This window comes from Plectropomus leopardus, chromosome 13 (genome assembly GCF_026936395.1).
Source record: "Plectropomus leopardus strain MGB_pleo_1.0 chromosome 13, ASM2693639v1, whole genome shotgun sequence".
Taxonomy (NCBI): domain Eukaryota; kingdom Metazoa; phylum Chordata; class Actinopteri; order Perciformes; family Serranidae; genus Plectropomus; species Plectropomus leopardus.
This window is the reverse complement of record NC_142188.1, coordinates 3,568,876-3,582,206: the sequence shown is the minus strand read 5'-3', so window position 1 is coordinate 3,582,206 and position 13,331 is coordinate 3,568,876. Positions and strand designations below refer to the sequence as shown.

Genomic DNA, 13,331 nt, shown 5'->3' with positions numbered 1-13,331 from the left:
CAGTGCTTTCTTCTCTTTTATAAATCTCTTACTTATTCAGTCTCTGTTTAAAACTCGGTGCAGACGTATTTGGATCAGTGTTTTAGCTGCTCGGGAGACGGACAGTAATTTGTGTTGGTGTGTCATTGCATCTCGCTGGTTAAGGAGCTGAAATTGCTGCGTTCACCCGGGTGTTGTGCTTCTATCAATGCCAATCAGAGCCAGAGGTGATAAAAACTTGTCTACTGCAGTCATTTGACACAGCTGTGAATGTCGATTGTACACAACCTAATCGTATTAAAAAGCCAGATGTAAGCAGGTTTTTTGTGCAGTGGGATTGAGGCTCTAGTTTGCCTGACAGCATAACTATAGATGTGTAAAATCTGCATCACAGACCCCAAGATGCTGCCTATTCATACCAAAGATAATTGCTTGCTATGCCAAAAATGTTCCCAGCTTCTGGACTTACTTCAGAGGTATGCTGTACATTAAATATCGCACACCCCATGTGATTTTTAAATGACTTTCCTCAGTTTGAGGAAGGTTTTATAGAAAACATCTTCTGGTCAACATTCATAAGAGAAAGAGTCATAATTGATCTTATTTGCAGTTTGACGTGTCCTCTTAACTATTTTACAGATGTCTCTTTTGTAATGGTTTTCTGTGGGAAAAATGCTTTTTGGGCCAAACAGGATTTTTTTATCTATACCTTTATCTATATTATTCATGGCTTTGTTTCATGAGGTTGTTGGAAATAGTGATTGCAACTAGGGTTGTAAAAAGTAAGCATTTTTCTTATAATTCCTAAAATTAACGATCATTTAATCTATTAATTGTCACTTGACAAATTAAATGTAGAAACTTTGCTAATTTTAAACAAAAGCAATTGTATTTTGTCCTCAATCAAAGCTAACATCAAAGCTATTTGATTAAATTCTGAATGATTGAATAATTGGTCATTTAATAATAATTATCATCCATAATTGCAACCCGTTCTCATTCTGAAGTTTTCCCAAACCGTCATTCTCGCAGTGATTTCAGTGCAAAATTCAGACACCAAAATGTATGGAGATAAAAATCACAGCTCAGTACAGCGGGAGTAGACGAAACACGGATGGAGAAAAAAAATGGCGCTACACCACGCTTTGTGAATCATCAAAGTGTATGATGATAATTTAATCATTTAAATCTAACATTGACATGTTTCTTTTTAGTGCAACACCTAAAAAAACAACAAAAACTGACTTTTAGCATTTTAGTATTCAGTCTTTAGCACTCAGTTTGAAAGCTGCAGAATCACAGGAGAGAAACTCAGCTGGGAGCCAGCGGGGGAACATCTACAGGTGTGGTAGGTAACAGCTCAACTGTGAGAGGAGCTCAGCTAATAGCTTGTTGATATTACAAGGCAGACCGGAGGGGATCATAGGGAGTAAGTTTGGGATTGGATAGAGGCGCAACATAAAGCGGAGAGGAGGGGAAACTATTTTTTTTTTGCGAGCACACAGGATTTGCCCGCGGTTTGTATTCCTGCTTCTCCATCAGTTCCAGCTCTCATAATTTGGACCAAAACTGAAATTCCAGGTGAAAAAATAACAAGTTTGGTGTATGAAATTGGAAAAGCTGATGAGGTAGTGAGAGCATGTGATGAATTCAGGTGAGCATTTATGAGGACACCTGGCTCGAAATGTTAGTCAAAGAGAACAGATGGAGTGTTTATTTTAGTTAGTTTTATTCCAAGGGTTTCACCTAGAACCAAATTAGATGGGTTGTACCAAGAACCATTTTATATCCCAAGGGTTTTCTGCAAAACCCATTCGGAAATTCTACCAAGAACCCTTTTTTATCATAAGGGTTTCATCTTAATCCCAACCAGGGGGTTCTTCTGAGAATCCTTTAATATTTCAAGGGTTTCATTTAGAACCCAACCGGAGGTTGTACAGAAAACCTTTTTTTTTTTTTTTTTTTTTCACAAGGGTTTAAGCTAGAACCAAACCAGGGGTTTCCACCAAGAACCCTATTTTATTCCAAATGGTTTCTTCTTGATCCAAACCAGGGATTTCCACCAAGAATCATTTTATATTTCAGTGGTTGTATCTAGAATACAAATAAGGGGTTGTACCAACAACCCTTTTTTTTAATTCCAAGGGTTTCATCTACACCTAAAATAGGAGGTTTTGCCAAGAACCCCTTTTTTAAATGGGAGTTTCATGTAGATACCAATCAAAGAACCAAACCAGGTGGTTGTGCCAAGAACCATCATTTTATCTAGAACCATATAATCTCATTCCACTGCATCTTAACATACTTAAAAATGGGTTCTTTAGAAGAAAAACGTCCTTAACAAAACTCTTAGTTTTACAAAAAAAACATTTATTTATTTCTTTCTTGGAAGCAAATGGTTCTGGGTGGAACCTCTGTCTTTCAGGAAGAACCCATTTGAAACCTTCATTTCTGAGAGTGCAGAGATGGCGAGAGGTGATGGAAGGGGGAGAGATGTACTTGTGGATAGAAGAGTGGAAAAGGAAAAGAGAGAAAGAGACTGTTGCACTACAGGGATCAATTACTGGGAACTGTGAGTTATGGAATTTGCTGTTCCGAGTGCCATGTGGCTTTATTGCACTGGGACAGTGTTTGGAGGAAGAGGGAGATTATTAAACACACAGAACGAGAGAGAGAGCGCGGGCAGAGAGTCAGAATCGAAAGAAAGAGAGAAGTGGAGAGTTTGGAAAGAGAGGCGAAGAAAGATGAGTAAACCTTGAGGCTCTCTCTTCACTCGTCCTCTCGCAGCCCTCCACTCTCTCCATTTCTGCTTGTCTTGCACTTTCAAGCGTGGAGCCCATTAAAGCGGATGACAGTGTAACTCACCACTGATAATCAACAGAGAGAGCGGATTCACAGAGAGAGGAGACCCCAGGCCTCGTTTATTATGTTGGATTTTTCTATTGAATCTGACTCTGCTATAATTTTTCAAAGTGGGAAGGAGGTGCGAGGGAAGTAATTTACACAATGAATAATCAAGACGTGCGCAGACAAGGAGGGGAAGAAATTTAGTTTGCAAGAAAAACAGACTTAAAATATGCATAATAATGCCCATGCTGAGACAATAAACGTACGTATACTTTGGATTTAATATAATCCTGGTTGTTATTTACCAATCATAAATGTTTTGTCTTACTAGTTAAATTAAATATGACAATAAATATTATTGTCTTATTGACAACAAACAGCTATCTATCTATCCACTGAACCCGTACTTTAATATTGCACACACTTGTATTGCTCTATGCACAAAATGCATTACATGATTTTCTTCTGTAATTATTATTACTTATTTTTTAACCAGTCAGAGTCCTAATCATGAAATTCAAATATTCATTAATTTTCAGAATGTTAACCCTTTAAATACCAGGTTTTTGTCATGATGCCACTATGTTTTTAGATGGGTTTTTTTTGTTTGTTTGTTAAATGTTGTTAACAAATGTTGTTGTTAAATGATCACAGCCTGGGATATGTCCCTGATTCTGACAGGGAAAAGATGTATGTATATGTACATATGCATGTATTTTCTCCATATGCCAAATATGGTAAATATGATGTCATGAATGTCGAATGACACCCAGAAATATTGCAATGCATGTTTATATGCTTTGGTCGCTGTGGCATCGGAAATTGCAGTTTGATTTGGTTTCAGCGGCACATTTTTAGCAGTAAACTGCATGAAAGTATCGATTTCTGTTTACACAGTGTCATTTGGACTTTTTGTAAGAGCTGGAAATTCCAAGATCAAACAAAAACACACAATCATGCCAAAATGTATGTCATATGCATGAACATAGCCAAAATTAACTAAAAAAAGTTACCTAAATGACTTATCTTCTGTGTAGCTGCAGCTTGAAAGCACAGCCTGGTAGCACATACCACCACTCACTGCTGAAAGTTCATTTATAGCCATTTAATAGCTCAATTTCTACAGTGCGTTTCCCTTCACTTGATATGACGTCTAGTTGCCCCAGGGTGTCAGCGTGTTTGTTCTGTAATCCCCTGCAGCCGCCCCCAGGACAAATCCCTGCACATTTATTGTACTTAGCAAACAAAGAGGCTGTGAATTATAGTCCGTCGCCCAGCGGCGCAGCACGCAGCCACTCCTGTTTCCACTGCTGCAGAGCCGTGGCGAGTGGAAACAAACACACCTGTCAAGTGCTTCCAGTCCCCCTCAATGACCCTCGACTGGCTCACATGAAGTGCAGTAATGTGTTCCGTTGGACTAAGACAGTGACAAACTGCTGGGACGGTGGTATGGCATATTTAAAATAGCTATAACAGGGACAGTTGCATGCTGTAACAATAGAGAGGCTCATGGCAAGGACAATAGTCAATGACAAGAACATAACGACTGTGAATACTTACAGGAGGCTTTACAGGGACTGACATGTACACGTTATTGGCTATTCATGGTTTCCAGAGGATGACTCTTAATAATCTCTGTGCCCTCTTGACCTTTTCTGCTTCCATCAGTTTATAACTTAACTTGAAGCCTTTGGTCCGATTTGTTGCATCCCCAAAACTGACAGTTTGGATTCCAGACATTTTTTCTGGATATTCAGACCAGAAGCATTATACATTTCTGCCAACCACATACACGCTGAAGTTCAACATTTATAAAGGGCTGGGCCATATGGCTAAAAGTGTTAGCACGATAAAAAGTTTCCTATCAGTCAAAAATGACAGTTATCTAAAAAAGATTCAAACTCATTTTTTCTTTTAACTCTTTGAAACCTGAACAAGTTGGTTTGATTGGTTAAGGCAATGAGCAGCTTGGCAAAAAATTCCTGAAAGTAATGTCTAATAATAATAATAATAAAATGGCCAAAAATGCAAAGAAATTGCACAGTAAAGTAAACATGGCTGATTTCCTCTTGGGTTTAGGGTATGGCTCTGAGAGACTTTTTTGTTGTTTTTTTTCAGCCTGGCGTGTTACACTCGCTTCCCAGTTTTCATACATGCAGGTGAAACCTGGAGCGGTGGCTATTTGTTGAAGTTTTGTAGGAGCCACCACTGAGTCGTTTTTTGACACATGAGCAGCAGACCCAGAAAATCTAAAATTTTTCACCAGTTCTGCTGTGTGAGGCAGCCATTGTGCTGGAGTTTTTGTTCTGTTTTTGTCAAACCTACAAAACTTTTAAGTGTGTGAACCTAAGCAAAGGTAGACTTCAGACGGTGACTCTTTGACGCACATGGGAGTTGATGGGAGTTTTTAACAGGCTTGGAAAGGCCACTGAGGGCCATTAAATGACTCCGCTTTGCTTCAAAGGAAAAGTAAAGGACAGATGGCAGAGGGGAGGAGAGACACAGGAAGAAACAAGAGCGATGGGAGCCACAAGAGAGAAGTTGAGAGATGGATAATGATGATGGAGAAAGAGGAAGGGAGCTAATGATTGGAGTACACACAGAGCAGCATGGATAAAGACATGAAAGAGGAGCAGAAAGGGAGAAACGCGGAAAAAAGGGGGGATCCTGTGAGAAGGAGGAAGGAAAGTCCAGAGGAGAGGGGAGGAAAAGATAAAGGAGGGGGGACTGGAGGAGCGGTCCAGCGGGGTACAGAGGTGGGTGAGGTCAGGATTCGACCCTGCGGCGTCCCTTGGTAATTGAAATTAGGTGGGGGGGGCGGGGGGCGGCGGGACTGGAGGAAACAGGCGACATGATAATCAATTTGAGGCTGAATCGGAAACATGAGCCACTGGGGGGGCCTCGTTCCCCCCTACCAGGCCTCCAGATGGCCCCGGCCCCAACCCTGTGTGGGCCCTGTCAGAAAACTCGGTGTGTGTCAGTGTGTGTGTGTATGTGTGTGTGTGTGTGTGTGTGTGTTTGAGAGACAATACCATCTGCCAGGAGTGCAAGGGGAGTTCAGCAGATGTACTTGCTGACACTAGGGGCACAGGAGGGTTTAGACAATATACTGTGTGCATGTTCGAGTGTCGGTGTGCGTTGGGACTCTCATCATGTTGCCGGAGAAAATAAATGGCTAAAACAGCACAAAAACACAAGAATATGCACTAATTTTTACAAGAAAGACAGATATCATTCAAATTGGACCTCCTGTGGACGGCGGCAGGAGGTCATTGTTTTGTCTGAGTAGATCTAAAGTGAGAGCTGTAATAGCTGCAGCAGGGATACTCAGCCTGCTTTGGTTTTTATTTTTTTGATGTTCTCAGGATTGTATTACTTTTCTAGGATTTTAATGTTTCTAGAATTTTGGGATGTTTCTAGGGTTTTAGGACATTGATAGGATTTTGGGAAATGTATAGGACTTAAGGACATTTCTAGGATTTCAGGACATTAGGGGCTTAGATAGGACCTCTGTCGACTCTGTCTACTGGCACTTTTTTTGATAAGCAAGCTCTATTTTGATGCTGTTTTATGCACTCTGTCACCTTATTTAGTTTGTATACTAAAAGTACAATCACTTTTTTTCATGTGAATTAGAAAATGGTTTGTGTTGTTAGCTGACTGACTGAGCTGGAGCATTTATTCTTTTCTCAGCTGAAAGCATGTGGTGCAAACAGTATTTTGCTGGAATAACCTGTAATGTCCCTGTAATGCTATGGAAGATCATTTTTGCATAATCCTGGATATATCAATCTAAAATAAATACCATAACGGCTAGAGCATTCATTGTTTTTGCAGCAATATCTGATGGGAAAACATGTCTAGTTTTTGAAAAAAATTGTTCACATTTTCAATGCTTTTGTTAATGATAGTGTATTGATGTATAAAAAATTATATCTTCGGTTGCGCAGATTTTATCTAAATTTTATCTAAATATTTAAAAATACTCCCAAGAAATGAAATCACAATGAGCTAAAATACCATTACAGGCACTGGCGGACCATTTCTATTGAGTTCAAATAGTTAAAAGGCGTCCAATCTCCACACGCCTTTTGCTCATGCCGTGATGGAGCCCAAAAACACAGCCACTGACAGTTTGTTGAGATACTAATGCGCCCTCAGGGTAGAGGCTTGTGTCGTGGCACTGGATGTTTGTCCGTCACGCAAAGACTGGAAGAGGGTCAGCTCATAAAATATACATCATCATTGTTATTTAGGCGACGCTGACAGTTACATTGTTATCAGCGTTATCTGTAGAATGCTTTTTTTATGGGAGTTCATCTCCAAATATATACTGCATATCCACAGAGGTGGAGGAGGGATTCATGCTGTTGGATGAGAGAGGCAGACTGTCAGTCAGCCGTCTGGAGCTGGTGCTGGCTCCGACCAGAGAATATATATCAGAGCAAAACTATGGATACAAGCTGAATGCAGAGGCCAAGTGCTCAGTCAGCTTCACACACTGTACATGACGTCCAGGAATCCTTTTAAGGTGCGCCTTAAGATGAAAAACAAAATAGTCTCAGTAAAGAGGATGCTCTTCTGGCACTCATACAGGATCAAAAGTACATTAAAAGCCTTTATTTAATCAGACATAATTGTTTACAATGCTGACTAGCTTTGATATTAAAAGGGGCTCCAAAACTCTTGATATACATTAATCTTTAAACACGAGCTCAAGCAGTAGCTGAGTGCCTTCAAAGTTTTACTCTTTTCTGTTTTTCCTCCCCTTTTTATGCCTCTGTGCTTGTGATAGCTGTAGATGGAGACACTATGTTTCCAGGTTATCCATCCGCCCATTCGTCCCATGATATCTCAAGAACTCGTAAAGGGAATTTCTTAAAATTTGGCACAAATGGCCTCTTGGTCTTAAGGATAAACTGATTAGCATTTGGTGGTCAAAAGTCAAAGTCACACTTTGCATCTGACTTTGACTTTGCATCTGTCCCATTCTTGTGAATGCGATATCTCAAGAACACCTTGAGGGAATTTCCTTGAATTTGGCACAAATATTCACTCGGACTCAATGATAACATGATAAGATTTTATTCAAATTTGGTAAAAACTGCCACCTGGAATCAACAATGAACTGATTAGATTTTGGTGGTCAAAGATTCCTGAGAGCTTGTCTGTTTCATTTTCCTAAACATCCACACATACATCTCATGTTCATGCATGCATCAAGAACATCTGGAATTTGGCACAAATGTCCACTTGGACTCAAGGATGAACTGATTAGAATTTCGTGGTTAAAGACTAAGGTCGCTGTGACCTCGTGTCAGTCTCATTCTCATTAATGCTGTATATCAAGAACACCTTTAGAAAATGTCCTCAAATTTGGACGCAAAGATGATGAACAATTTAGAATTTGGTTGTCAGAGGATAACGTCACTGTGACTTTGCGTTCATCCCATTTTTGTGGATGCAAAATATTAAGAAAGTCTTGAGGGAATTTCCTAAAATTTGGCACAAACGATCAGGTGGACTCAAAAATGAACTGATTAGAATTTGGTTATCAAGATTAAAGGTCAAAGTGACCTTTAACTCCTCATTAACTTAAGACTTCATAGGTTACTTATGACTAAATTTCACTCAAATCTTTATAATGATGAAGCAATGACATTTTATATCCTAAAGGTCAAAGGTCAGCTTCACTTCATCCATGTTTCCACAAACAGGAATATAAACTTTAACTTGACTGGTTCATGGCATATAACAGTAATTCTAGTAAACTCTCCATCCTTCATGAATAGTGGCTCCTTTAAAATGTAGTTGCTCTGTCATTTGGAGGTTGGAAGAAAAAGAAGCAGTATTTTCTTTCTTTTTTTAATACATTTTGCTCACATTTTAAAAGTCATCCGCAGTAAAAAATAAAATAAATAAATAAATTTATGCTCATGCACAGTTCCTGGATCCCTCCGTATGATAACGGCAGATTTCGGGTGAGCCTCCCAAGCTTCATAACCCAGGGGGTCCTGCGCCCGCCAACATAAAACATGGATGCGCTATTGATCAAGTCCTTTCAAACGAGGCAAATGATGCGAGGAGAGTCAAACATAAACACACGAAAACACAAACCTCGCTCAGCTACCCGGGGGACAACTGCAGGGTTAACAGATGAGAGTCAGCGAGTCGATCTGAGGCAGCTGAAAGAGAAAAAAAATGTATGAAGTTCATGTGTCTGATCCCAGAGCGCACTGATCCAAAGAGGAGAGACAGACGGAGGAAAGGAGGAAACTGAAGGCGGACGTGAGGGCTGGAGAGCGGGAGAGCAGTGGAGGTGTCTGAGAGGGTTTTGAAGTGATGGAGAAATGAGAAAGATTTTTGGGGGTAGAGTAGTGGGATAGAGAGAAAAGCAGAAACGTCTCCTCCATCACCTCACCTCATTAATCGCATCACTATGATGCAGCTGTCACTGCTGATATTACTAAATCAGTAATTAGAGGGGTTTATTTGTTTGAGCTGCAGCACTTCTTTTTCTAACATGATGGCAGTTTAAAGAACTGTTGGGTGACAAAATATGTTATGAATGAAATGCAAAATCTCAGCGGGTGGCTTCATAACATACTGAATGTAGGCTTCTGTTTGCAAATCACAATGCAGAGCAGCATTCAACAGGTGAAGCACCAAGTGCAGAGTGACGAGACATTCAAAAATACTAACAGGCTGCATGTGACAGGTTTTTGTTTTCCTGCCGCTGCATTCAGTATCAACCGAGATCAGCCCCACTGAGATGACCATCTGCTTTAGCACATTTCAAAGAATTTAGGACATTTGTAGGATTTTAGCACGTTTCTAGGATTTTGAGACATTTCATGGATTTTAGGACATTTCACGGATTTCGGGACACTTTAGCATGTTTTCTAGGATTTTAGGATATTAGGAACTTAGCAAGGACCTCTGGTGTGGGTGCGGGGGATCCTTTATTGTCACTTTTTTGATAAACAAGCTCTGTTTTTATGCTGCATTATCACTCTGGCACCTTATGTATACTAAAAGTGCAAAAACAATTCCCTGTCCGAATGACTTTATTTTTATTGTGAATTAAAAAGTGGTTTTCAGGGTTGTGAGTTGAATGTCACTGCTATGGACTGTTTGCTCAAGAGATGTGGTGCCAACTGAGCCTGTAAACTGACAAAGGCGGGACATACACAGGAGAGAGAGGGGACAGATGAAGGGAAAGGGGGACAATTGGAAGGAAAAGGTGAAAGTAAGGTAGTAAACAGAGGAAATAATGGAATATATTTGCAGTGAGTGAAACAGCAGTGACTTTCTTTGAGCTGCTGAATATTTTGGAAAGCATTCATCCTAAGGGTCTCCTCGTTTCTAGCAGAAGTAACAGCGTCCTCTCTGCTGACAATTAATACATCAGGGGACCATCAGCTCACACCCCCATCATGTCTCGTGTCACTTTCAACCTCCCTTCCTTTTTTTCCTCCTCCCTCTCCTCGATGTGTTGAATCTTATTAACACCATTAACCATCACATCACGACACACACTCCATCAGCCGGTCGCTTCATTGACTCGCTTAAACAGCTCCTGCTGTTTGCCTCTGCTGCCCCCTCCACCCCTCCCACCAGCACACACCGCCTCTGTACGTTTGTCACGCCGGCCTCCCCCCCGTTTTAATTGGTGCTCATTAGAGAAAAAAAAAATGCTGTTTTTGCTCCATTTTCACCCAAATAAGCAGGAGGGGGAGAAGTCTATGAAAATGTTAATTGATAGCGGATCAAGGAGAACACTGGCAATTAGTGCGGGCTGATAGATGAGCAAGGCGCTGCACCGCAGACTTTGATGACTACAAGGAGTCCACACACACACGCACACACACACGCACACACACACACGCTGTGCACATACATAAATACATGCCTGGTTTAGCGGGCAGGGCCAAGCAGGAAGTGAGACTGTTACTGGGGTCGTGTGCTCGCAGTTTGCACACAAACACACTCACACACACTTAAAAACAAAATAAACATTCATATCAGCCGACGCACACAGGTACAGACTGAAATATGCATTGCTGGGGTTATCTACTAGTTTTGAGAAAACATCGTGCTGCTGTCTCTCTGCCTCTCTCTTTATTTCCGCACACTGTCGTGAAAACGCTGCAGCCGGACAGCTGAGTTGCTTTGTTTTGTGACGATTTGATCTGAAGGTGTTTACGAGTAGATTTTCAAGGGCAATATAGATGGATATTTGAGAGTGAAACTGATCTGATGTAGATATAGAGTGTGCATGATGTTAATTCCCTACAGAGGACTCAATGATCACTAAAATTAGGTGGAAAAATGTTGGTATGGTTATCAGTCAAGCTGTGATATATCAGATATTGGCAAAAAATCCAATATCCTGCATCCTTAGCGTGAATCCAGGAAAATTGTCACTGTAAAGATGACATTTTCTTAATCTTTTTACAAGTGTTGCTCTTGTTTAACCCTGTCCCGACCCATGGTGGCAGGACGCCATTGTCACCCAAAAAATTAGCAAGAAACTTTTGAAAAGTTACAAGAAAATTACCTGAAAATAAGTTTTGAAAAAAAGGAAAAAGAAAGTAAAAATAGAAAAAGACACAGAAATGATCGCAAGAATTGGAAAAAAAAAAAAACATTAACATTATTTTAAATATAATATTAAGAGGGTTATAAATACAGTTTTCTAGTTTTTCCATGATTTTTTGATAATATCTAAAGAAAAGCCACAGCTAATTTTCTGTTCATTTTTTTCTCACCTTTTACCTTTTTTTGTGCAGTTTATGGAACATTTTTGCCAAGTTTTTTTTCCCGTGTTTGAAAGAAATCAAATACATTTTCCCAGATATCAGAGGTTGAAATGCTAATGAAAGGTGTCTGAACTCAGTTCGCAAAAATGTCTATCCAAGTGTAAAAGAGTTAATTAACTATGAAAAAACTGTGTGGTGTCGCTGTCCTGCAGTTGTCAGTCTTTTTGTTTGTGATGCACATTTGATATTTTCATAGTTTTTTCTGTTAGATAAAACACTGACACTTTTCTTTGACTATCTGTTCTTTAAAAACAAGATAAGCAGCTGTTACGTGATATTCTTAATAACATCTGTTTAAGTCTCACCCTTTGTTCTCTTTTTTCTTCTCTTCTCCTCCCTCTCCTCCATCCCTGTGCCTCCTCTCGTCGTCTCCAGGCGAGCCTGCAGTGGCCAGAGAGAATAACTGTCTGAACGCTGCCAAGGCGTGCAACCTGAATGACACGTGCAAGAAGTACCGCTCTGCCTACATCAGCCCGTGCACCAGCCGCGTCTCCACCGCTGAAGTCTGCAACAAGAGGAAGTGCCACAAGGCCCTGCGGCAGTTCTTTGACAAGGCAAGGCGCTTCTGACACAAGCTTATCAAAAAAAGAACGAAAAAAAAACACTAAAGCTCGCACACACTGGAGGTTTTCCAAACGACTGATATCTGATAAAAGCTGAATGTCCACCACAAAGGACGTGCTTCAAAAGGAGGAATGATTTTGAAGTGCATAAGTTAGACGGGTTGTCAGAAATCACAATAAATAATCACGCGGGCCTTTTTGTTCAGGGTTTGCTTTTCCAATGCCGACATTGATTCAGTCATCAGACACAAAAGATGTTTTGGCTGTCTGCGCCATATTGTAAAAAATGATGTGAAACATTGTAATTACAACCCAGCTCCCATGATGTCCCTCTGGAATAACTTAACAGGGATCGCTTCAAGTCAGCGACATGAATAAATAGAAAACCCACAAAGATTGCATGACATTTTTAATCTTGTTGTGTATAATTTTGTTTTTTCACAGCAGAGAACTTTGTGCGAACAGCCTTGAGCATCAAGTTTTCTTTGTGTTGGAGATAAAACTGTGATGCCATTCTCCTATTGTAGCCTGACTGTGTTGTTACAGCGTCATTAAACTCTTAACATCAGAATTTATTGATGTTTTTGTGCCATTGAAGCAATGTTAAGAGGCAGAGACAATTTTGACATCTTTTGCATAATAATTTATAAAATTCTCTGTATTGTGTCTTTAAAAAAAAGGTTTACATTTGCAGAACCACTTGGCTGTTTTTTTAGTTTTTAGCTTTAGTTTATAATGCATGCCTTCACCTCAATATTTCAGGATTAAACCAAAAGGTTGTCAAAGTTTTGTACTTCAGAATTCTCCGGCTCACATAAAGTGATGAGTTTTGAATTTCTAGCAATGGCAGGATCAGTTTGTTTGGAATTAACAGAAGAAGTAGGTCGAGACACTCAAAAAACAGCCTTACATGAAAAACAGCAACAACAACAACCTGCCAGTGGTGTAAGTTGTGATTGTAAAGTCATAATTCAGGATTTATATTAGAAAAAGAAACTTAAAATAATACTAAATTTAGGTTTTATTCCCAAAAACTCACAAGACTGAATTTAGGATTATTATTATTGATGAGAAAGCTTACAAATTAAGTAAATCTAATCAAAAAGCACCCACAACTAAG

At 39.9% G+C, this 13,331-nt stretch overlaps 1 protein-coding gene across 4 annotated transcripts in view; it reads left to right on the top strand.

The window, feature by feature from the left end:
* gfra1a (gdnf family receptor alpha 1a) overlaps window positions 1-13,331 on the top strand; it is a 162,561-nt gene that overhangs the window by 109,839 nt on the left and 39,391 nt on the right. For all 4 annotated transcript variants that reach the window (XM_088086462.1, XM_088086460.1, XM_088086461.1 and 1 more), the window contains one exon: window positions 12,024-12,202. In XM_088086462.1, coding sequence (XP_087942588.1) covers window positions 12,024-12,202 — 179 coding nt within the window. The remainder of the gene's footprint in view (window positions 1-12,023; window positions 12,203-13,331) is intronic.